Raw genomic sequence first — 23,295 nt, forward strand, 5'->3', positions numbered from 1 at the left:
AAAAAAAAAAAAAAAGAAAAGGTGTACTATACAACAAAATTATGTATCCCCCTTAAAAGCAAAACTTGGGATAAAACATAAGACGAGTAAGAATGTAATAAAAGATCTACCTCATGCAGGGCACCATGACAAACATTTGGGTCTGCTGGAAAGGACCTTGAGGACAGATCTGCCCATAGTTCCAACTGAGAGTAGAACCCATATGAAGACAAACCAAAGTAGACTGGAGACACCAAAGAATTACCCACCAAGGGGTGGGGGTGGGGAACGATGGGTCGATGTGTACAGAGTTTCCTTTGGGGCAATGAACCATTTTTGGAACTGAACAGAAGTGATGGTTGCACAAGACTGTGAACGTATTAAATGCCACTGAGCCATCCACTGTAAAAAGGTTAATTTATGCTACACGAGTCTCATCTCGATGAAAATTCATACACAGCCCAGAGAGGTTGGTTCATGGTTACTGAATCTGAATGTTCTTCAAGGCAGGATATTAAATCAGAAAAGCAAGATTCAGGACAACATACAAAGAGGTATGTTTGTGCAGGTGAATGGATTTGTGTATGTGTTTGTGACTCAGGAAAATATGGTTTTGCCTCTGATCTAAGGAGTTGTTGGTTCTGTGACGGTCATAAAGCAAAATGCAAGTGATCTGACTCTACCACTGAAGCCATCAGAAGGGGAAGATGATAGGTCTAAAATCATTAAGTGCCCAAGGCCATCGGGGAGCCTGCCCTGGTTTCTCTCAAGCTGAACTGTCATCAAGAACATTTCTTACACATTCAGTGAGGGAGAAGGACGGGGTGGATCCTGGGACCCTCTTCTCCTTGTGTCTCCTGAGCACCTACTGTGTGCCAGGTAGAGTTCTAGGCACTGGGCAAAAGATAGACAAAAATCCCTCCTTGAGCTGACATTCTAGTTGGAAAAAATAGCCAGGAAAGGAACAAAGATCAGTTCAGATAGTAACAGGATGAGCCTCAAAAAAACATCATACTGAGCAAGAGAAGCCAGATGTCAAAGGACACAACCTGTGATGCTGTTTGTAGGAAATGTCCCAAACGGGCAAATCCATAGAGACAGAAAGCAGATGAGGGGGTGCCTGGAGCTGGGGACAGACTATGGGGAGTGACTGCTAATGGGCATGCACTTTCCTTTGGGGGTAATGAAAACGTTTTGGAACAAGGTAGAGAAGGTGGTTGCACATCAGTGTGAATGTCCTGAACGCCACTGACTTGTGCACCTTAAAGTGGTGAATCTTGTGATATGTGGGTATCCCTTTGATCAAAAAAAAACAAAAACAAAACAAAACCCAGGTTGGTGATGATCACAATGAGAACAACAGAACAGGGTGTTGTAGTAGAGAATGCTGGGGTGGTCAGGAAGGCCTCTCTGAGGAGGTGTCGTCTGAGTTGAGTGAGACCTGAAGGATGTGGAGTTCTACTGGGGTGTGTGTTCCAGACAGAGCACACTGTGGGTGCAGAGGCTTGGCTGTTCCAGGTGCAGAAGTATACAATTAGCCTCCGGGAGCAAGGGGCGTGTAGAAATAAATGCAAAGACAGCTTTACCTCCTGCCATACCCCTCACCTCCTTAGCTCCATCTACTTGGACCTTCTCTCCATCCCCACACACTCTAGTCTCCCTCTCACCTCAGGGCCTTTGCCCATGCTGTCCCTTATGCTCAAAACACTGTTCTCCCTAATCTTCATCTATTCCTCCCTCCCCAGACTCAGCCTCTGCTTATGAATCTGTTCTTCACAGGAATATCCCTTGTTATCCAAGGCTGAGCTAGAGCCTACTCCCTCTTATTCCACCCTCCCTTTCCCTTTATTGTATGATCTAGCTTTGTAACTAGGTGTGTGTGTGTGTGTGTGTGTGTGTGTGTGTGTGTGTATCTTGTTGATCACTATATCCCTAACACATAGCACAGTACCTGGCACATGAAAGGGGTTCAATCAATATTAGATGAATGAGTATATCTCCAAATAGATTGATTAGTAGACCTGTGGTCTACTACCAGGGGCCATTCTGACCCCCAGAGGACACTTGGCAATGGCTGGAGACATTTTGTTGTCACAAGTTGGGGAGTACTACTGGCATCTAGTGACTAGAGACCAGAGATGCCGTTCAATGCCCTGCAAGGCCCAGGATAGCTCCTCACAACTAAGGGTCATCCAATCCCAAATGTCAGTAGTGCCAACACTGAGAAACTTTGGATGCGACAAGGCAGTTACGAGGTGCAGATGGCAAGCACTTAGAGTATTTTCTACAGAGAAAGATAATATGGGAGCTCTACCCAGAGACATTTCCTGTGATCTTGGACTGAGAGGATCCTGGTAAAACCAGAAATCCTGTTAAGACCAACACTGTTTAGGGGCGCCTGGGTGGCTCAGTGGGTTAAGTGTCTGCCTTCGGCTCAAGTCATGATCCCAGGGTCCTTGGATCAAGTCCTGCATTGGGCTCCCCACTCAGCGGGGCGTCTGCTTCTCCCTCTCCCTCTGCCCACTGCTCCCCCTGCTGTGTACTATCTTTTGATCTGTCAAATAAATAAATAAAATCTTAAAAAAAAAAAAAGACCAAGACTGTGCATTACAGAGCAGCAACAACAAGCAAAGCAAATAACAAATGGGTCTTTCCTGTGCACCGAGCACTATTCTGAAGGTTTTATGTGCATTAAGTCATTTAACCTTCACAATAATCCTAGGAGGTAGGTACTGTTATTTACTATTATTCCCCATTTTACAAATGAAACTAGGACACAACAAGGTTAGTTTGCCTATGGTCACAGCATAATCTTTTCTTCCCAGTCTTGGGAGCATTCATTCATTCATTAGCAGCTGTAAGTGGAGATGGTATGACTCTTCAACCAAATGAAGGTCCAATCCATGCATTTAAAGAATCTTTACCAGAAGGAGAATGTCTGTGTATTGAGACATCAGAAAACGGTAAGTCAAGACAAGTCACTGACTGGGATAAGAGATTTGCTCTGTTCATATGCCAAGAAAGAACTGATATCCAGAATATGAAAAGAGCTGCTCTGGATTAAAAAGGCATAGATAAGTAATCCAACAGGAGATGGGCAAAAACATGAACAAGCAGTTCTCAGGAAACATGAATGGGTTATAAACACAGGACAAGGTGCTCGTGTTCTTGATAATGAGGAAAATGAACATTAAATGAGATATTTCATTCTCAGTAGATACAAAATGCATCCAAATGCTGGAAGGGAAAAGGAATGGGGGCTCTCCTCCACTATGGATGTGAGAGAAAGACAGCACACACAATTGACAAAGCTCTGGTGTAAACCATTAACAGTGAGCATGTACATATACCTGAGTTGGCATTTTCACTCCCAGGCATATATACCCAAGAGAAACTCTTGCACATCTGCCCCAGGAGACATGGACAACAATGTTCGCAGCAGCAGTGTCTATAAGAACCCCACACTGGAAAACCCCTAATGTCCATCAACAGAAGAGTGGACATATCCATTATGTTATACTACACTGTGAAGAAAAATCCAAGAACATACACAAAAAATTGGATGCATTTCCCGGTCATGGTGCTGGTAAAGAAGCAGGTTGTAGTATGATTTTTATATATAGTTCAAAAACAACCAGCATTAATTAGTACTTGTTTGGGTGCTAAAACTACAGGAAACTTTCAGCAGACAATTCAGGGTAGTGGTTACACTATCAGGAGAGGGAGAAACATGAGAAAAAGGTAGGACACACAGAGGATGTACAAGTTACTAGTAACATTTTATTCCATAAAGTGAAATAGGTATAGACATTGATTGCTATTCATTAAATTTTCAGATTTTTTGTATTATTTTATATGCAAGATGTTTCACAATTTATTTTAAAGATTTGTTTATTTTAGAGAGAACATGGTGAGGGTGGCAGAGGAAGAGGGAGAGACAGAATCTCAAGCGGACTCCCCATCGAGCATGGGGGACACAGAGCTCGATCCCATGATCCCAAAATCATGACCTGAGCCAAAAATCAAAAGCCAGACACGTAACCAACTGAGTCACCCAGGCTCCCCATTTCACCATTTTAAAAGGCCACATAGGGTTTATGGTAACTGCAAAAATTATTCAACACTAAACATCTCATCAATATGAGTTACTGCATTTAAGAGAGAAAGGGTGAAAAAACATATATGATCTCTTCAAGATAGAATTTGATGAAATTTCTGTTGTTTATGAAAATCCTTAGCAAATAAGAAATGGAAGACTTTCTTTAACTTGATAAAGTATATCTGGCAGAAATATTCAATAAATATTATACTTAATAACAGCAACAAAAGCTCTGGAAGAATTTCTAAGAAATCAAGAATAAGACAAAGATGTCAGCTGTGACTGTGACTATTCAGCACTGATGAAGTTTCCTAGCCAATGCAATAACATAAGAAAAATAAATGAAGGAAATATGGATTGTAAACAAACAACACTGTCATTTTGCAGATAATATGATTGACTCCCCAGATTATCCAATAAAATGAAAAGCTATTATAAATAAAAATTTCTGTAAGGTGATTAGGCAAAAGATCAATATTGAAAAAGCAATCGATAGCTCTTTTGTACACCAACAGCGATCAGTGAGAAAATGCAACAAAAAAAAAGATACTGAGGGTCTGGCTCAAGGCCAAAATGTGTGCCTGCGGTAAGGCTAAGTCCTACTGAAATATACCACTGAATGACAGCCAGACACTGAGTCGCAAAAGACCCCCCACATGCCCCTCCCCCATACCAATGTCACTTGTTATGAGTCCTGGCCATCATGGCACGGCATTGGTTGCTGAGACATTTGGGTACTCAGAGCGTTTTCTTCCGCAAAGATCATAAGCAGGTTGCCTATCCTGAAAATCTGGACATGTGCTGCGCCTTCCCAGACCTCGTCACTGTCTGGGTCCAGCCAGGATGGTAGTGGTGACAAGAAGCAGAAAGGTGGGCAATATTCCCTCCCTACAGCCCTTCTACCCCATTCAACCTTCCAGAACCTTCCATCCCAGACACCTCTTGTGACATCACTGGCTGTCTCTACCTCCCCACCCCACCCCCACCCCTGGAGGAAACTGCTTCTGGGGCAGGAAGATTGCTGTTCTCTTTTCACTCATTCATTTGTTCATGCATACATATGTGCACACGTTGCACTCCTGCAAAGGAATTTGTGAAAGTCACATGGAGATACCACACTTACATTGTGCTAGATGCTGGGGACACAAAGAGGAGCAAAACCAGATGAGGTCTGTTCAGGAACCCAGCAGGAAACCTAGAATCATACAAATGAGTGCAAACTTACAGTTGTGCAGAGAGACCCAAGTCAAGTGGGTTTGATGAAGGACCTGACATGGGGAGGTCAGGAGAACTTCCCTAAGCAGAGACAGCAAGGATCTCGTCACTTTCAATTACACCACGCTGAGATATGTATCTTCAGCCTGCCTCTCCTTCTCTGTGTCTGTTTTGCTCATTGCCGCATCCCTGGCAGGGCAGAGAGTAGGTGCTCAATACATAAAGATTTATCAACCAAATATTCTGCCCTGCAAAGAGGAAAGAACAAGGAGTGTTCCATTATCTCTGGAGACTTCTAGGTGGTTCAGGTCCATGGCTGACCAGTGTTCACCCCACAGAGTACTGAGGTGGCTGTGGCTGGGAGAGCCAGTGTCCACCAATATCCATTTGGCTCCTTCTCTAGACCCCTCACCTAATGACTGTGTTTCCCAGGCCCCTTATTCCTACATGTGGTCATCTGGCTGAATCCTGACCCATGAGATGGGGAAAGAAGTGATGGAGGCCACTTTGGGGTCATGCCTTTAATGGACGGGAGATGGCGTTCACTGATAGGCAAATTCACAGAGACAGAAAGTAGAATAGAGGTTGCAAGGTGCTGGGGAAGGGGGGTTGGGGAATGAGTGCTAATAGGTACAGAGTCTATCTTTGGGGGTGATGGAAATATCTCAGAACTAGATAGATGTGATGGGTGCACAACATCCTGAATGTACTAAATGTCATTGAGTTGTCTGCTTTAAACTGATTAATGGTTAATCTAATGTGAGTTTTTCCTCAAAATTTTAAAAATAATTAGAGTATTCTGACCCTGTGACATGATTTAATACTCAGAATGCACTCCATTAGAGCAACTAAAGATCAGAGAGGCCAAGCCACTTGGCTGAGGTCACACAGGAAGCCAGTGGCAAAGGGACAGAAGTCATACTTGGGTCTGTAACTGTGCTGTGTCCCAACTCTTCACAGAACCTGGCTGTGTGACCATTCTAACCAACACAACATAAGGGCAAGTCAGCTTCTGGAAACATCTGCTTTGAAGGGCAAGCAGGAAAGGAAAGATCACCGAGGTTTCCCCTTCCTCCGTCTTCCTGCCTGGAATGAGGATGTCCTATGTGGAGCCATGGCAGCTGTTTTGCAATCATGAAGCGACAGTAAGGGACTCAAGAAGCCAGCAGCTTAGGACATTAAGATCCTGAGACCTTGATGGCAGCAGTGAGTAGCTGAATCAAAGCCAGCCTCCGTCCACATAGATTTCCCATCTGCTAAGAAAATATAAACTCTTATTTTTTAAAAAAATATTTATTTTGGAGAGAGAGAGAGTGAGCATGTGTGTGAGTGTTGGGGGAGGGGCAGAGGGAAAGGGAGAGAGAATTCTCAAGCAGACTTCCTGCTGCATGTGGAGTTCAACGCACAGCCCAGTCCCAAGACCCTGAGATCATGACCCGAGCCGAAATCAAGAGTCTAGGCACTTAACCGACTGAGCCACCCAGGCACCCCCAGGCCCTAATTTTTAAAAAATATTTCATTTTTATTTTTAAGTAATCCCTATGCCTGATGCGGGGCTTGAGCTCCTAACCCCGAGATCAAGTGGCATGCTCTGCCATCTGAGCCAGCCAGGTGCCCCAAGCCCCTATTTCAAAACCCTGCTTTGGTTAGATTTTCTTTTAGATGCAGTCAAATGTTAACTGCTATAACCTCCAAGTGCTATTTCCGGGCTGACCAAGAGTTAACAGGTTTTGAAGGACATAAGTTATGTAGCTAAGTAATTAGCCCCACATTTCTCAAGACAAAAGTCTTAAACTCACTCATGTTGCTCCCATATTTTTGGCAGCAGTGCATCAGTATAGCTCTGTTGACGGACACCTTGGCTGTATTTGTCAAAAATTTAAAACCTATACCCTTTTTCTCCTGTCCCTGTATTGTGTTAATTCAATATTCTACGGGGCTGACCCATTACTTGTTTATATTGAAATTAATTTCTAAAAATATTATGAAAGTAACACACATATATAATTTTTTAATCTCAAAATCCGACTAAAAAAAGTGGGCAGAGGATATGAAGAGACATTTTGCTAAGGAAGACGTGTGAATGGCCAGCAGGTACATGAAAGGCGCTCGACATCGCTCAAATCAGGGAAATGCAAATGAAACTTAGGATGACCTATCACCTCGCATCTGTTAGAATGGTCGTTGCCAAAAATATGAGATAACAAGCCCTGGCGAGGACGTGGAGAAAAGGGAACCCTTGCGCACTGTTGGTAAGAATGCAAGTTGATTGGTGCAGCCACTGTGGGAAAGAGTATGGAGGTTCCTCAAATTAAACCAGTAGACCGTCTGATCCAGTGGTTTTTACTTCGGGGTATATACCCAAAGGAAGTGAGAATAGGACCTCAAATCATGTTCATCACAGTGGTTTTTTTGTTTTTTGTGTTTTTTTTACAATGGTCGAGATAGGGAAATGACCTACAGTTGGTCTATAATTGGATGGATAAAGAAAATGTGAGATGCACATACACGCACACACACACGGACATGGGAATCCTGAATTGCCATAAAAAAAGAAGGAAATCCTGCCATCGGCCCCAACATAGATGGACTTTGAGGGCATTATGCTAAGTGAAATAAATTAGGGACTAATACCGTACGGTCTCACTTCTATGTGGAATCTAAAAACAAGACGAAAAGAAAAAACCGAACTCACAGATACACAGAACAGACTGCCAGTCGCCAGAGGTGGGGCGGTGGGCTTGGGCAAAATAAGCGAAGGGGGCCGAGGGGTACAAACTTTCCATTATAAAATAAGTTAGTCCCGGGGATACAATGTGTACAGCATCGTGGCTACAGTTAAGGATACTGTATTGTGTATTTGAAAGTTGCTAAGAGAGTCGATCTTAAAAGTTCTCATCACAAGAAGAACATTTTAAGTACATATGCTGACAGTAACAAGATTTATTGCGATCATTTTGCAGTATGCCCGAATAGAATTATGGGGTGACCTCAAACTCCTATGTCGGTTATAGGTCAATAAAGAATAGTAATAAAATAAAATAAAATAACAAGGCCCCCCAAGACCCCCACGGGTAGTGGCCCACGGAACGGTGGTTTGGCATTACCCGTGTAGACCAGCCCCAGTGATGTTCATTCAGTTTTAAACTTTTCTAGAGAAAATCTGTAAGTTTTCTCAGAGCTCCCCCTGCTGGGAGCTTCCATCTCTTACCCCCCGCCCCGCCCCGCCCCGCCCCGCCCCCACCTCCCCCCCCCCCCCCCCCCCCCCGCATCTGGGGTCTCTACCTCCAGGCAGCAGAGATGGACTGCCCGGAAAGTAGGCTGCAGTGGGGTTTTTTCCCCTTTTTAAAAAAACATTTGAAAGATGTTATTTATTTATTTATTTATTTGAGATAGAGTGAGAAAGCACGAGCAGGAGGTGGGGGTGGAGTGCTGGGGGGGAGAGGGAGAAGCAGACTCCACCAAGCAGGGAGCCGGACTCGGGGCTCGATCCCAGGACCCTAGGATCATGACCTGAGCCGAAGGCAGACGCTTAAACGACTGAGCCCCCCACCCCCACCCCCAGGCACCTTGGCTGCTGTGTTTTTTAAGTTTGAATTTTTTGTTAAGATAATACAGATACATTGTTTCACCCTTGCTTGGGTATCTAAAGGCTCAGAACGATTTATAACAAAGTGACAGTTCCCTGTTCCACTTCTGCCCGCTCAAATCCCTTCCTCTAGTCATCAACCATTTTCAACACCTGCTCTTTCCTCTTGCATGAACCTCACTTTCAGACATTCTCTTTTTTGACTTCCTGTTATGACCTTGCTCTCCGATGATGTCCTCTGTGCTTTAATATCTTTTCCCATTATGTTTGCTTTAGGCTTACCAGTAGCTTTCTGTCTTTTTTTTTTTTTTTTTAAGATTTTATTTATTTATTTGAGAGAGAGCGAGAGAGGGAACACAAGCAGGGGCAGTGGGAAAGGGAGAAGCAGGCTTCCCGCTGAACAGGGAGCCCGACCCGGGGCTCGATCCCAGGATCCTGGAACCATGACCTGAGCCGAAGGCAGACGCTTAACAACTGAGTCACCCAGGAGCCCCAGCTTTCTGTCTTGTTTCGTCTTTTTTGTTTTGCCATGGGCCTAAACATCTAAGACAAAGATTGACAAACTACAACCCTTACACTGATCTGGCCCATCTGCCTGTTCATATAAATAAAGTTTTATTGGCACACAGCCATGCCCATTCATGTATTTCTTTTCTCTGGCTACTTTTGTGCTGTAACAGCAGAGCAGTGAAGTTGCGACAGAGACCATATGGCCCACCAAGCCAAAAATGTTGTTATCTATCCCGGACAGAAAAAGGTTGCCAACCCCTGATATAGAATAATCCATCAGTCCTTTCTTTCCCTCCTGGGAATCTTGGACTCTGAGCCCACTCTCCCCTCTGTTCCAACCTTCCAGTCTGGTTATTTGTATGTGCAGTGAGATCATGCAGGATTTGGGTGAGTCCTAAATTCAATGACTAGTGTTTTTATAGGAAACACACACACACACAGGGAGCCAGAAGGGGGCTCCCGGAGGAGACAGCTCCCAGCAGAGGTCCCAGTTCCCACATTCACGTGTATCACATTCTCCTTCAAATATAATTTCACTTTTTGTAATTTGTGAATGGCTTGTAAAAAGTGGCTTGTAATTTCCTATCACCTGTCAACTATAATTTCACCTGTTGAGTGATTTGTAGAAGTTTCTGATTTCTTATCAACTGTGCACCCCAAGTTTCTTGCCAGCTGTGCCTGTCAAGAATTGGAGGAAACTGGAAACCAACCAAATGTCCGTCAAACTCCTCAACAATGTTTTTAAAAAGGTGAGTGAGTGATGGGCACCACGATAACGATGAATCTCATAGACATAATTTTACACAAAGAGGTCAGACCCAAGAGAGTACATTCCCAAAAGACTGAGATACCTAATGGATATCAGAAGGGAGTCCTTTTACAATTTGGAGTTTTTCAAGAGTTGCATATTTTCGTCTGTATCTTCACATTTCTTATTATCGTTTTGGCCTGTGCTCACCACGAGATAAAAAGAATATATCCCAATGTGAATCGACATAACAGCTTCTTTCCCCCGCTACCAAACACTCCATAAACCGAAAATGTTACAATAAAACCAGAATCCACCATTACTTTGACAACGTAAGGAGCTTTGTTCCATCGGTGTTTAAACCCCAGTGCAGGAGGAATGGCAGGTAGGGGAAGCAGGCTCCCCGCTGAGCAGGGAGCCCGAGGCAGGACTCGATCCCAGGACCCTGGGATCATGACTTGTGCCGAAGGCAGTTGCTTAATCAACTGAGCCACCCAGGCCTCCCCCTTATGTCATTTCTTAAAAGTCACTGATTTCTGTGCATGGAAGCTAGACGTGTCAGGATCACAACTGGTGAGGTCACAAGTAAGCCGCGAGGCGAACCTTCTTCGTTTCATATTTCCAAAGCAGGCGGTAAGGATTCTCAACAGCTTTGGTCATTGAATTGTTTTAACTGCACCCTTTTTAAAAACCGCTCTTTTTCCCCCTTTCCCTTTCTCCCCCTCTCCCTGCCTTGCCCCTCTGATTGGCGGGCAATGTGGAACCTTGGCCCAGGCATCCTATCCCCCTCCCTCCCCGGGTTGCCTAGAAGTGGTTAAGACAGTTTGCTGAAAACAAATGGGATTGAAGAAAAAAAAAATGTGGTTGACGCGTATTCAGCCTGTCCTTTTCGAAGGCTGTTCGAGGTCACAGCAGTTTGCTATGGAAATGATTCAGTATCGCGGAGAAATGTGATGGCCGATGGCCAGGAAGTCATGAGAAAAGGATCTTGGTGGCGCACAGGTGCTTGCCACACAAAATCCCCTCTTCTGAGGCTGCATCGTTATGGAAATTGTCCCTTTAGGCCACCCTTGAAAGGATCCGATGCTCGTGCTCAAGTCTGCGCCAAAAAAAAGTGGCTCTTAAAACCACCTCCCCCAATGCATAAATGGCCTTTAAAGTTCTAATGGCGCTGGTTAATTAACAGTCATTAGTTAAATTAAAACAGTCAATTAGGAAGAAGCCCGTCTGGGAGGAAAAAAAAAAAAGTTTTAACAACCACCGTAGGGAAATCCTTTCAAGAAGATTTGGAGAGCGCCCAGAGGGATGTGTTTCGTACCATTCTTGCACTCAAGCTCATTTTAGTGGTCCTCTGGTTTTAGTGGCCGATTCTTTACTTGCAAACATGTGGTTAAACCTTTTGTGCTGTTTGGTTTTTATTTTATATTTTAGCAGACAATATCTTTTCATTTTATTACGCCTTTGAGGGTTTTTTACACCCCCCCCAAAATCCGGTGGGACAAGTCATGTTTGTGCTTAGTAAATACAAGGACACACGCAGACATGCAGACCGAGAGACAGGCAGACAGCCTCGATAGTACGACAGGATCTACAGAGAGAAGCTCAGCCTTTCTCCTGGTGTTTCCATTCCCAGTTTATGTTTACTCTGTTCCAAGAAAACTCTCTCCGTGTGCAAGCGCGCTGCAGGGGAGCAGCGGGGAGGGGCGGTCCTGGGTAGAGGTCAAGTGTGTGCTTGGTTCACACCCCAGCTCGGCAGCTCATTAGCTAGCTCTGTGAGCCTCCTGCAAGGACCTTCTGGCTGCAGTCAGCAAGACTGTCGGTCTGCAAAGGCAGCAGGGACTCCATACCCGTATGGGTCTGCAGCCCAGCCCACGAGTTGCAGCAGCTGGAGTGTTCCCTGGGACATGGAATTTCAGGGTTTAAAAAAAGGTTTGTTTTTTTTTTTAAAGATTATTTTTCAGATATAATTTCTGTAACATAAACTTCATCATATCAACATGTATAATTTGGTGGTTTTAGTAGATTTAAAGTGTTGTGGGCGGGGCGCCTGCGTGGCTCGGTTGATTGAGTGTCTGCCTTGGCTCCGGTCACGATCCCGGGGTTCTGGGATCGAGTCCCGCATCCGGCTCCCTGCCAGGGAGCCTGCTTCCCCCTCTCTCTGCCTGCTGCTTTGCCTGCCTGCGCGCTCTCTCTCTCTCCCTCTCTCAAATAGATAGATAGATGGGTGATAGATAGATAGGTAGGTAGGTAGGATCTTTTAAAAAAAACAAAGTGCGACCATCCCCATTATTTAATTCCAGAACATCTTCACTACCCCTGGAAGGAAACGTCAGCCTCTGTCCCCATTAAACAGGTCGCCCCTCAGTCCTCCCTGCCCCAGCCCCCTGACAGCCAGTAATCCACTTTCCGTCTGTGGATTTCACTGTTCCAGACGTTTCACAGACACGGAATCCCACACCGTGTGGCCTCTTGGGTCCGGTTCCTCTCGCTGAGCCTCGTGCGTGCCAGGTTCTCCCGTGCGATGGCGGGTGCCCGTGCTTCACTTTTTATGGCTGCATAACAGTCCATTCTGTAACCATACCACGTTTCCCTTACCCATTTGTCTGTTGATGGACAGTTGGGTCCTTGTCACATTTTGGTTCTTGTGAGGAATGCTGCCCCCAGACATGCACGGACAAGTTTTTGTTGCCTAGTTGGATTGCTGGGTCACGGGATAACTCTGTTTCACTTTCCGAGGAACGGGGGGTTTTCAGTTTACCCAAAGAAGTCCCAGGGAAGCCTGGGTGCGTTGGCCACACCCTGTGAATGATCCTCCCGGAGCTTTAGTTAAGAGGACGAAAGGAGCAAGAGGTTACCTTCCATACACCCCCTTCCCTCCACCGCTGCCAACATTCCCGCTCCTATGACTTTGTGCACCACACTCGGGCCCTGCCATTTTCCCTCTAAACTGTTCCCTGGGGTGCCTGGGTGGCTCAGTGGGTTAAAGCCTCTGCCTTCAGCTCAGGTCATGATCCCAGGGTCCTGGGATCGAGCCCCGCATCGGGCTCTCTGCTCAGCAGGGAGCCTGCTTCCCTGTTCCCTATGTGATATCCTTGAGAGCAGTGTGTGGTTCGAGTAGCTTCCTTAAACAGGCAAAACGCTCTTTTGGGAACGGACTGTAAGCAGACGCACTAAGGGAAATGTCAGCCTCTCCTCGGCCCACGGAGGAGCAGAGGTTCCTTCCTCTCCTCCCTGGCTCTCCCCCATGCCCAAGGTCAACAGGGACCTGGCGCTTCTTTGATGAGGGTTTACTTGGACCTGGACCCGCATTGGGATCCTGGGAAGCAAAGAGTGACGGACAGAAGGTAAGTCCCGAGCTGAATTTTCCTGAAGGAAATTCACCCCCATCCTCTGCCCTAACGTGATCTATAGCCACTCCTTGGGCTGGAGATGGCAGGATCGAGATGGAAAGTTACGGACGATCCTGGAGCAATCTTGTCTGTCTCTTGTGGATTCTAGTCAGAGGCTTACAACCCTTCTGATAAGCACAGAATCACACTCTTTCCCTCCTCGTTCCCCTCGTGCAAAAGCTTTCTCAAAGCTTCCGCCCATCTAACCTTGAGGGATTTGGGCAACAACAGAATTGAAGGCAGGGTCTCCGAGAGATGTTTGCACGCCTACTTTCCTAGCAGCATTATCCACAAGGGCGAAGAAGTGGGGCAACCCAAGGGTCCACCGATGGATGAACGGATAAAGGCAGTGCAGTCCATCCACATGCTGGAACACGATCCAGCCTCAGGAGGGAAGGGACCCTGACACCTGCCACGACCCGAGGACACGGGGCTCAGCGAGAGCAGCCAGCCACAGAAGGACACATCCCACAGGACCCCACTCCCAGGAGGTCCCCAGAGGAGTCCCGTCCACACAGACAGGAGAGGAGAGGGTGAGAGCCGGGGCTGGGGTAGGGGGTGGGGAGTCCGTGCTTCGTGGGGACAGAGTCTCCATGTGGGGAGATGGAAAGTTCTGGAGACAGAGGGTGGGGGTGAGTGTGCTTCATGCTGCTGAGCTTTATACAAAAATGGTGAAACCAGCAAATTTTATGTATATTTTATCTCAAATCTTAAAAATGTTTTAAAAAGATAGATTTGGGCAAGTTTGCACCTGCATGGTTGGTGATCTAACGTCCCTTCATTCAACAGTGATTTACTGAGGAACACCTGTGCTCCAAGCTTGGTTCCGGCCAGACCAAGGTTTCTTTGCCTTGGCTCTTGACCGTAGGGCTGGATTATTCTCTGGGTTGGAACCATCCTGTGCGTGATAGCATGTTGAGCAACATCTCTGGTCTCTTCCCACTCCGTACCAGGAGCCCCTCTTAGTTGTGACAACCACAAATGTCCCCAGACATTGCTGGGTGTCCCCTGTGGGGCAGAATTGCTCTTGGTTAAGAACCTCTGCTGTAGGTGATGACAATCCCGGAGAGAAGGCAGAAAAGGTCCCTGCCCTCATGGAACCTGCTAAGCCTGGATGGGGTCAGGGAGAGGCAGTGCTCAGAAAAGCAAATGGAAACAGGGTGCGGAACTGGAATTTCCACCGGTGATAAGACACAAAGATTATGAACTCCGGACTGCAGGTTTTCAGATGAAATTGCAGCAAAAGGTGGTCCCAGCTCTTGTCTGTGCACCTATGCTGAGGGTACCGAAGGGTGACGCCGAGAGGGAACGTGTTCAAAGGGCGTCTGGGCAGGGAGCTCCCGGGGTGCTGAGTGCTGGGTACAGGGAGGGCCTGGTGAGGGCATCCCAATGGCACACCTGGGCTCTGGGACCCTATAGGGTGGGGTCTGTGTGTTGCAGCCACTGCACGGAGGCCTGCCAGAAACTGAAGGGCCAGAGATGTCTGGGCAGCTAAGGGAGGAAGTTTGCTGCTAAATCAGGATGGGTCTGTTTGGGAAGAGGCCCTCATGACCACGAAAAAGCTGGTGTGGAGACATCTTTGATGTTCTCCTTAAGCCTGTGCTGGCTTCCCTCCACAGAGGAGCCAGCAGTGGCTCCCGAATTCCTAGGGACCAGGAGGAGAGTGAGATGGGCCAGGTAAAAGCAGTTGCCGGTGACAGTCCACCAAGGTAGTGGTTGGGGGTAGGGGGTTGTGTATCCAGGGCCAGCCCCACGAGATCCCCTGCATTTCATTTCATGCTCTGCTGTCCCTGTGTTGAAGCCCCTAATAATTGTCAAACAAGGAGCCTTTCTCTCCACAGGCTGACACAGGCAGGTGCAGCTCAGTATTCCGTCTCCAGGGACTTTAGTTTTCTCCTTCTTTCGGGGGTCGGGGGTGAGGAAGCAAGAAGGGGAATGTGTGGTAGCGTTAGACATCAGCGAAATGCAGACCTTTGCGTGGGAGAGCCATGACCTTGCGGGTTGCCGCTCAACTTCCACTTGATTTTAGCCAAAAGGCCGAGAAGTGATTGTCGCTCAACTTCCAAGGATGTTTTCCTTCACTGAAGGGTCAAGGGTAATTAATTGGATTTTCTCGAAATGTGATGGGGCAGGGTCTCCACTTTGTCCCGTCTCTATGGAGGACAATGGTCATTTGACAAGCCTGAAGCTCCTGCTTCCTCACATCAGACTGAAGTAACTTACTACACGCAGTCAGTTCTGCTATAAGGTGATATAGGCGTTCCTAAAAATCATTGCCCTGGGCAGAATTGCACAATAAAAACCACAGATCTGTGGTAAAGTTGGATAAGGACAGCAATACCCAAAAACTTCATAATTGAGTTACACACTTAAAAAAAAAAAGAACTAATTAATTTGGTAGCAGAATTTTAAAATAACTTTATTGAGCTATAATTCATATACCATAAAATTCATCTTTTTAGGGCATAATTTGGTGGTTTGAGACGATGCACAGAGTTGTGCAGTCATCACCACAATCAATTTTAGAACGTTTTTGTTAATCCAAAAAACCCCATGTCCCCATTAGCGTTTCCTCCCCGTCCTCCTCCCCCAGCCCCTGACAACATCTAATCCTGGTTTCTGTCTCTGTAGATTTGCTTATTCTGGAAATTTCATATAAATAGAAGCACACACTGTGTGGCCTTTAGTGTCTGACTTTTCTCACTGAGCACCACGTGTTCAGGGTTCATCCACGTGGTAGCGTGAGCCCGTGCTTCACTCCTTTTTATAGCAGATTAACATTCCATTGGACAGATTTACCATGTTTCATTTATTTGCCCATTCATTGGGGGTTATTTGGATAATTTCTGCTTTTGCCTGTTTTGGATAATGGCACTATGAAAATCTGTCTACAAGTTTTTGTGTGGACATATGTTTTCATTTCTGTTGGGTATATATACTTAGGAGCGAAATTGCTGGCTCGTTCGGCAATTCTATGTTTAACTTTTTGAGGAATCAACATTCTGTTTTCCAGAGTGGCTGTACCATTTTACATTTCTGCTAGCGTTGCCTAAGTGTTGTGATTTCTCCACATACTTGCCAATACTTGTTATTATCTGTCTTTTTTATTATTGCCAAACCAAGGTCATGAAGATTTACTCCTATATTTTTTTTCCCAAGAGTTTTATAGTTTTACATTTAAGTCTATGATCTATTTTTTTTTGAGCAATAGTACAAAGTTTATTGAGTAATAGAACACAAAGTTCCTGAAGAGGGAGGGGACCCAAGAGGGCTGCTGAAGTCTATGATCTATTTTTTTTTAAGATTTTATTTATTTATTTGACAGACAGAGATCACAAGTAGGCAGAGAGGCAGGCAGAGAGAGTGGGGGAAGCAGGTTCCCTGCTGAGCAGAGACCCCGATGCAGGGCTCAATCCCAGGACCCTGGGATCATGACCTGAGCCGAAGGCAGAAGCTTTAACCCACTGAGCCACCCAGGCTCCCCTATTTCTGTGTTCTTAATTTATTTCATTTATCTGTCTAGCCTTATGCCGGTACCACAATATAGTTTCATAGTATGTTTTAAAATCAGAATTATGGGTCTTCTAATTTTCTTCTTTTTCAGTATTATTTGGGCTATTCTCGTTCATTGAGTTTCTATGTGAACTTTACAGTCAACTTCTGTAAAATTATCAATTTCTGTGGGGAAAAAAAAAAAACCCAGCTGGATTTTGATAGAGATAATCTGTAGATCAGTTTGGGGAGTATTACCATCTTAATAATGTTTTAAATCTGATCCATGAATATGGGATATCTTTTGATTTACTTGGGTCTTCTCTAATTTTTTTCCATGACATTTTCAAGTTTTCATTGTACGTATCTTGGCTTCTCTTATTAAATTCATTTCTCTGTCTTTTATTCTTTTTGGTGGTGTTGTAAATGGGATTCTTTTTAAAATTTCATTTTCAGATAGTTCATGGTTAATGTATAGAAAACCAGCTGAGTTTTATATATTGATCTTGTACTCTGTAACCTTGCTGAACTGATTTATTAGTTCTAATAGCTTTTTAATGGGCTCCTTAGGATTTTCGACATACAAGATCATGTCATCTGCAAACATAGTTTTCCTGCTTCCTTTTCAATCTGGGTGCTTTTTATTTATTTTGTATGCCTAATTACCCTGCCTAGAACATCTAGTACAATGTTAAATAGAAGTGGCGAGAGCAGACATGTCTGCCTTGTCTATCTATACATCACATCTTCTTCATCCATTCCTCTGTCTATGGACATCTGGGCTCCTTCCACAGTTTGGCTATCGCGGACATTGCTGCTGTAAACATGGGGTGCAGGTGCCCCTTCGGATCACCACATTTGTATTTTGGGGGTAAACACCCAGTAGTGCAATTTCTGGGTCATAGAACAGCTCTATTTTCACCTTCTTAGGAACTTCCCTACTGGGGAAGCCGTATTCCCCCCTATGGAGATGGGGGAAAGCATTCAGTTTTTCACCATAGTGTATCATTGTTTTTGGTGCATTTATAGATGTCCTTAATCAGGCTGGGGAAGTCCTCTATACCCAGTTTGTTGAGTGTTGTTGTTGTTTAAATCATGAAAGAGCGTTGGATTTGGTCAAAAATTTTTTTTTCTGTTAAAATGATCCTACAATTTTTGTCCTCTATTCTATTAAAACGATTAAAATTTTTATGTCAAAACAACTAACTTTGCATTCCTGGGTAAATTTCACATGGTGGGTCAATCTTTTTATATATTGCTAGATTTGGTTTGCTAGCATTTTGTTGGAAATTTTTGCATGTGTGTTCATAAGGGATAACGGTCTGTAGTTTTCTCTTTTTGTGATGTCTTTTTCTGGCTTTGGTGTCAGGATAGGATAATATTGGTCTCATAGAATGTTAGAACGGCCTTACAGAGTATTCCCTACTCTTCTGTCTTTAAGAACAGTCTGAAGGATTGGTGTTAATTCTTCTTTAAACATTTGGTAGAATTCATCAGTGATGCCATCTGGTCTTAGAATTTTCTTTGTGGGTAGTTTTTGGATTACTAATGCAGTTTTTCTCCTTTCATAGGTTCACCCAGATTTTCTATTTCCTCTTCAGTCATTTTCTAGGAATTTGCCCATTTCATCGAGGATATCTGATTTATTGGCATACAGTTATTCATAGCACTGCCTTACCATCTTTTCTATTTATGTAAAGTTGGTTGTGATCTCCCTTCTTTGATTCTCAATTTGAGTAATTTGAGCCTTTTCTCTTTTTATCCTCGTCAGTCTAGTTAACGATTTGTCAGCTTTGCTGACCTTTCAAGAAACTAACTTGTGATCTTCTTAAATTCTCTTTGTTGATTTTCTTATCTCTATTTCATTTATTCCCACTCTAATCTTTATTATTTCCTTCCTTCTGTCAGCTCTAGGTTTGGTTTACTTTTATTTTGCAGATCTTAAGGTGGAAGAATTAAATTACTGAACTGCGGTCTACCTTTCCTTTTTAACACAGGTGATTACAGCTATAAATATTCCTCTCCTTTAGCTGAATCCCACAAATTCTGGTATGTTGTGTTTCATCTCCAAATGATGTGTATTCATCTCCAAATATTTTTTGATTTCTCTAATTTCTAATTTTCTTAGTTCTTTTAAAAAATATTTTATTTATGTATTTATATATTTATATATTTATTTATTTGAGGTGGGGGTAGGAGTGGAGGGAGAGGGATAAGCAGATTCTGCACTGAGTGCAGAGCCCAACTCAGGGCTTAATCCCACGACCCTGAGATCATGACCTAAGCCGAAATCAAGAGTCAGACGCTTAGCTGACTGAGCCATCCAGGTGCCCCTCTAATTTTCTAATTTTAAAAATTTCTTTTTTAAAAAAATATTTAATTTATTTATTTGTCAGAGAGGGAGAGCACACAAGCAGGGAGAGCAGCAGGCAGAGGGAGAAGCAGGCTTCTTGCTGAGGAAGGATCCTGATGCAGGACTTGATCCCAGGACCCTGGGATCATGACCTAAGCCGAAGGCATATGCTTAACCGACTGAGCCAACCAGGTATCCCTGATTTCGAATATTTCTAATTCCGAAGTATTTTCTATTTTCTCACCATCTCTTCTTTGAGATAGCAGAGTTGTACATGTGTTCAGTAGTTAAGAAATACATAAATAGTACTGTAAATATGGATCAAGTTGGGACAAAGTTGCATTTTCGAAACAAGAGTTATAGTAGAATGGGCTGTACAACATGGTCACAAGGCACCTGCCATCACGCCCCAAAATTTTACCACTCAGCTCCCCACATCCAGTGCATAGAATGTTCTCCAAAATGTACCTCCAGGCCACCTACTCATCCCCACCCCCAGGTCCTTAATCCAAGCCACTATACTTGTCAGTCTGGGAAAACTCTAACAGTCTCTTGAGTTCTCACTCTGTCTTTCTTGCCTCCTACAGTCTGTTCCCCATGCAGTGAGCTTGTTTAAAATGAGAAATCACCAATCTGATTACATCTCCCTCCTGTTTGAAACCCTCCAGTGGCTTCCCAATCCGATGAGAACCCCTTCCCATGGCCTATCAGATTTGAAATGAATTGATCCCCTCCATCTCCTGACTCACTACCCCTCACTGACTTATGACCTCTCCATTCTTTATGCTCCAGCCGTATCCAGTGACCCTGCTGTTTCTTTAAAATGAGTTTCCATCCCAGGGATTTTGAATTCTTGATATTTTCTTCCCTTTTCCCTCATTATTCCAACCTTGGCCCAATTGTCACCCTCTCAGAGAGACCTAGAGTGACCAGCACTTCCTGCATGGTCCAGAAACTTCCCATATATAGTACTGAAAGCATCACGTCCTGGGAAACCTCATAATCTCAAGCCATCCAGGATTGTTGGTCATCCCTGAGTACTCCATCTGAAATACCCCCGACCCAGTCATCCCCAGAGTTGCTACTATATCACTTTTCCTATAAGTGCTAGGTGTCCCTAGCACCTAAAATGGTGTCTGACAAATAGTAGGCACTCAATATTTTTGGCTAAATTAATAACTGAAGGAAAAAAAAATAACTGAAGGAAAAAAAAAAACAACTGAAGGAAAGGAACTGATTCCTGGAGTCCTCAGCTTAAGACTCCATCACATAAAAATCTGAAAGAAGCAACCTGTTAGAAAGTGGCTAAATCAATTCATCAGGTGACCATCAGCATTTTCATTAAAATGAATAGAATAGGAAAGATCAAGCATTCCCTAAAGTATCATGTTACGGAAATTTTTAGTTATTACGTGTTTGTTTGGACTGAGCGTTTGGGTCAAATGCATTTCTTGCTGTGGCGTTGTGGTCAAAAATGTTTGAAAACCACCCAGCTACCAGCCAAATGCACGGGCTTTGGCACCAGACTGAGGGTCTGAAGCCCTTGCAAGCTGTTTGGCACTGTGCAAACTCACTCATTCTTTCCAGACCTCAGTTTCCTGATCTGTAATGTGGGGATATTGCATGCACATTTCTCGGGATATGAGTGTGAGATTAAACTGAGTTAGCCTACCAAAAAAATGCTTAGATCAGTTTCTGGCACCTAAGAACAATTTAATCAGTGCTCACTAATATGATTACTTGTTGAGCGAATGAATGAATGGATGACTGACTGAATGAATAGGTCCGAGGTCTAATCTTCCTTGAAATTGCCCTGCTTGTTTCTTTCCAGAACGAGTTTTCTCTCCAGCCCCTTCTCCTGAATAACTATACGTGTTTGTTTATTCTGTTTATTGTCAATATCCCGGGATGAGAATAAAATCTACAGGAGAGTGTGGGTTGTTTATCCTATGCAGGGCTGAACCTACCATCTGGGGCGGCGGGGAGGGAAGAGGGTTGGCAAACATTTTCTATGAAAGGCTGGACAGTAAATATTCTAGGCTCTGCTTATGTCATTCCATCTTTGAGCAACGAATTAACTCTTCAGTGCTTAGCTCTGTCCGTGGATTGTGAAAACAGCCTCTCAAATTCTCTGAAAAGATGGGCCTGGCTGCGTTCCAATAAAACTTTATTCACAAACACAGGCAGACATAATTTGCCTCAAGGGTGTGGTCCATCAACCCTTAAAGATACTAAAAATACTGGATTCAGTAATGCAAGAATTTCACACATTGTTCGCCTGCCACTGAAGATTCTTCTTTTGGTTGTTTAAAACCTCTTAAATCTTTTTTTTTTTTTAAGATTTTATTTATTCATTTGACAGAGATCACAAGTAGGCGGAGAGGCAGGCAGAGAGAGGAGGAAGCAGACTCCCCGCTGAGCGGAGAGCGGGATGCGGGGCTCGATCCCAGGACTCTGGGATCATGACCTGAGCCGAAGGCAGACTGAGCCACCCAGACGCCCCTGTTTAAAACCTCTTAAAAAATATTTTAAAACTCCCAGCTTATGGTCCATGACAAACAGGCAGCGGGCAGAAGTTGGCCCGCAGGTCGGAGTTTGCGGACCCCAGACTGAGACTACGCCGGGACGTCCTGAATAATCGAAGGCCCCATTAGTGTCGCCGAAATGTAACCTTCCGGGAGCAGCGCCACCCACCGGGAGCCCCGCGCGCTTCCCGCTCGCCAACCCTCCGAGCCGCGCGCGCCTCCCGCCAAGCCACGCCCTCCTTCGCGGCGATTGGTCAAGCCTCGCCCTCATCCTCGCCAGGGGACGCCCCCTATGACGGACACTGCGGGCAGCCAATGGGGTACCGCAGGGCCTCCTCGCGCCCGTGGGAGGCGGGCGTAGGCGGGCCGTTGAGGGGTGGGGCGTGGAGCCTGGTAACCGTTGCCGGTAACAACGCCCCGCCCCATCGCGGCGGGCGGGCGGGCTGGCGGGCGGGCGGGCGCGCGAGCCAGGCGGGCGGGCGGCGGGAGCGGGAGGAGGAGCGGCCGCCGCCGCCACCGCCGCCGCCATAGAGACTGTAGCCGTGGAGACTGTTACTTACCAACGGGGACCAACACGCAGCCGCCGCTGCTGCCGCCGCGGGAGCCGCTGCCCGAACTCCCGGCCCGAACTCCAGGTGACCGATGCGACCGCCCCGGGCCCGGCCCGACCGGGGAGTGCGGGGGGCGGCGGGGATCCGGATCGGGGGTCGGGACGTTCACCCCAAACGTCCGGGGTGGCGCGCCCGCGGGACCCGTCTCCAGCCCAGTTCCGCAGGCGCGGCGGAGTTTGGGGGAGTCTGGGAAGCACCCCCCGACCTTTTACCCAAACTCGGGGGCAAGTGGGAACCGTCGCCTCACTTTTCAGAAAACTTCCTGAGTTGGGGGCCCCCGAGATCCCTTTCTCACTCTTACCCTCTCACTCTTACCAAATCGCCGACTTGGGTGTGCCCCTGGACCCCTCAAACTTTTATCTTCAAACCCTGAACTGGGGCTCCCGGGAACCTCTTCTTACTTTACCCCCAAATCCTTAAGCTGGGGGCGCCCAGGGACCACTCTCTCACTTCCTCTCAACTTCTTGAAACATCTCAACTCCCTACCTTAAACTCCCGGAATTGGGGGCTCCTGCAGACCCCTCTTATCTTTTACTCCCCAAATCTCTGAAATTGGGGTTCCCCGGGGCCCCTCTCTCACTCCTAACCTCAGACTCCTGAATCGCGAGGGCCCGGAAGCCTCGTTTTCACTTTTGCCCCAATTTCCTGGATTTGGGGTGTCTTGGGGACCGTCTTCTCATTCTGACCCCCCCCCTCCAGAATTGTGAGCTTGAGGGCTCCGGTGGAACCCGGTTCTCACTGTTTACCCAAATGTCGATGAGCCTGTCTTGGGGAAAACGCCCCCC

General features: G+C 45.6%; 2 protein-coding genes across 2 annotated transcripts in view; one reads left to right on the forward strand and one right to left on the reverse strand.

Annotated features, from left to right (window-relative positions):
• LOC308354663 (long-chain-fatty-acid--CoA ligase ACSBG2-like) overlaps positions 1–23,295 on the reverse strand; it is a gene marked incomplete at both ends in the record, with an annotated part of 58,183 nt that overhangs the window by 26,923 nt on the left and 7,965 nt on the right. Inside the window, one exon of the mRNA XM_080822243.1 lies at positions 22,460–22,696. Coding sequence (XP_080678369.1) covers positions 22,460–22,696 — 237 coding nt within the window. The remainder of the gene's footprint in view (positions 1–22,459; positions 22,697–23,295) is intronic.
• The window catches only part of RFX2 (regulatory factor X2), a 90,395-nt gene continuing 89,465 nt past the window's right edge, over positions 22,366–23,295 (forward strand). Inside the window, exon 1 of the mRNA XM_080816234.1 lies at positions 22,366–22,534. The gene's annotated coding sequence lies outside the window, so the exon portion shown is untranslated. The remainder of the gene's footprint in view (positions 22,535–23,295) is intronic.

Source organism: Martes martes, assembly GCF_963455335.1.
Source record: "Martes martes genome assembly, chromosome: 1".
NCBI lineage: Eukaryota > Metazoa > Chordata > Mammalia > Carnivora > Mustelidae > Martes > Martes martes.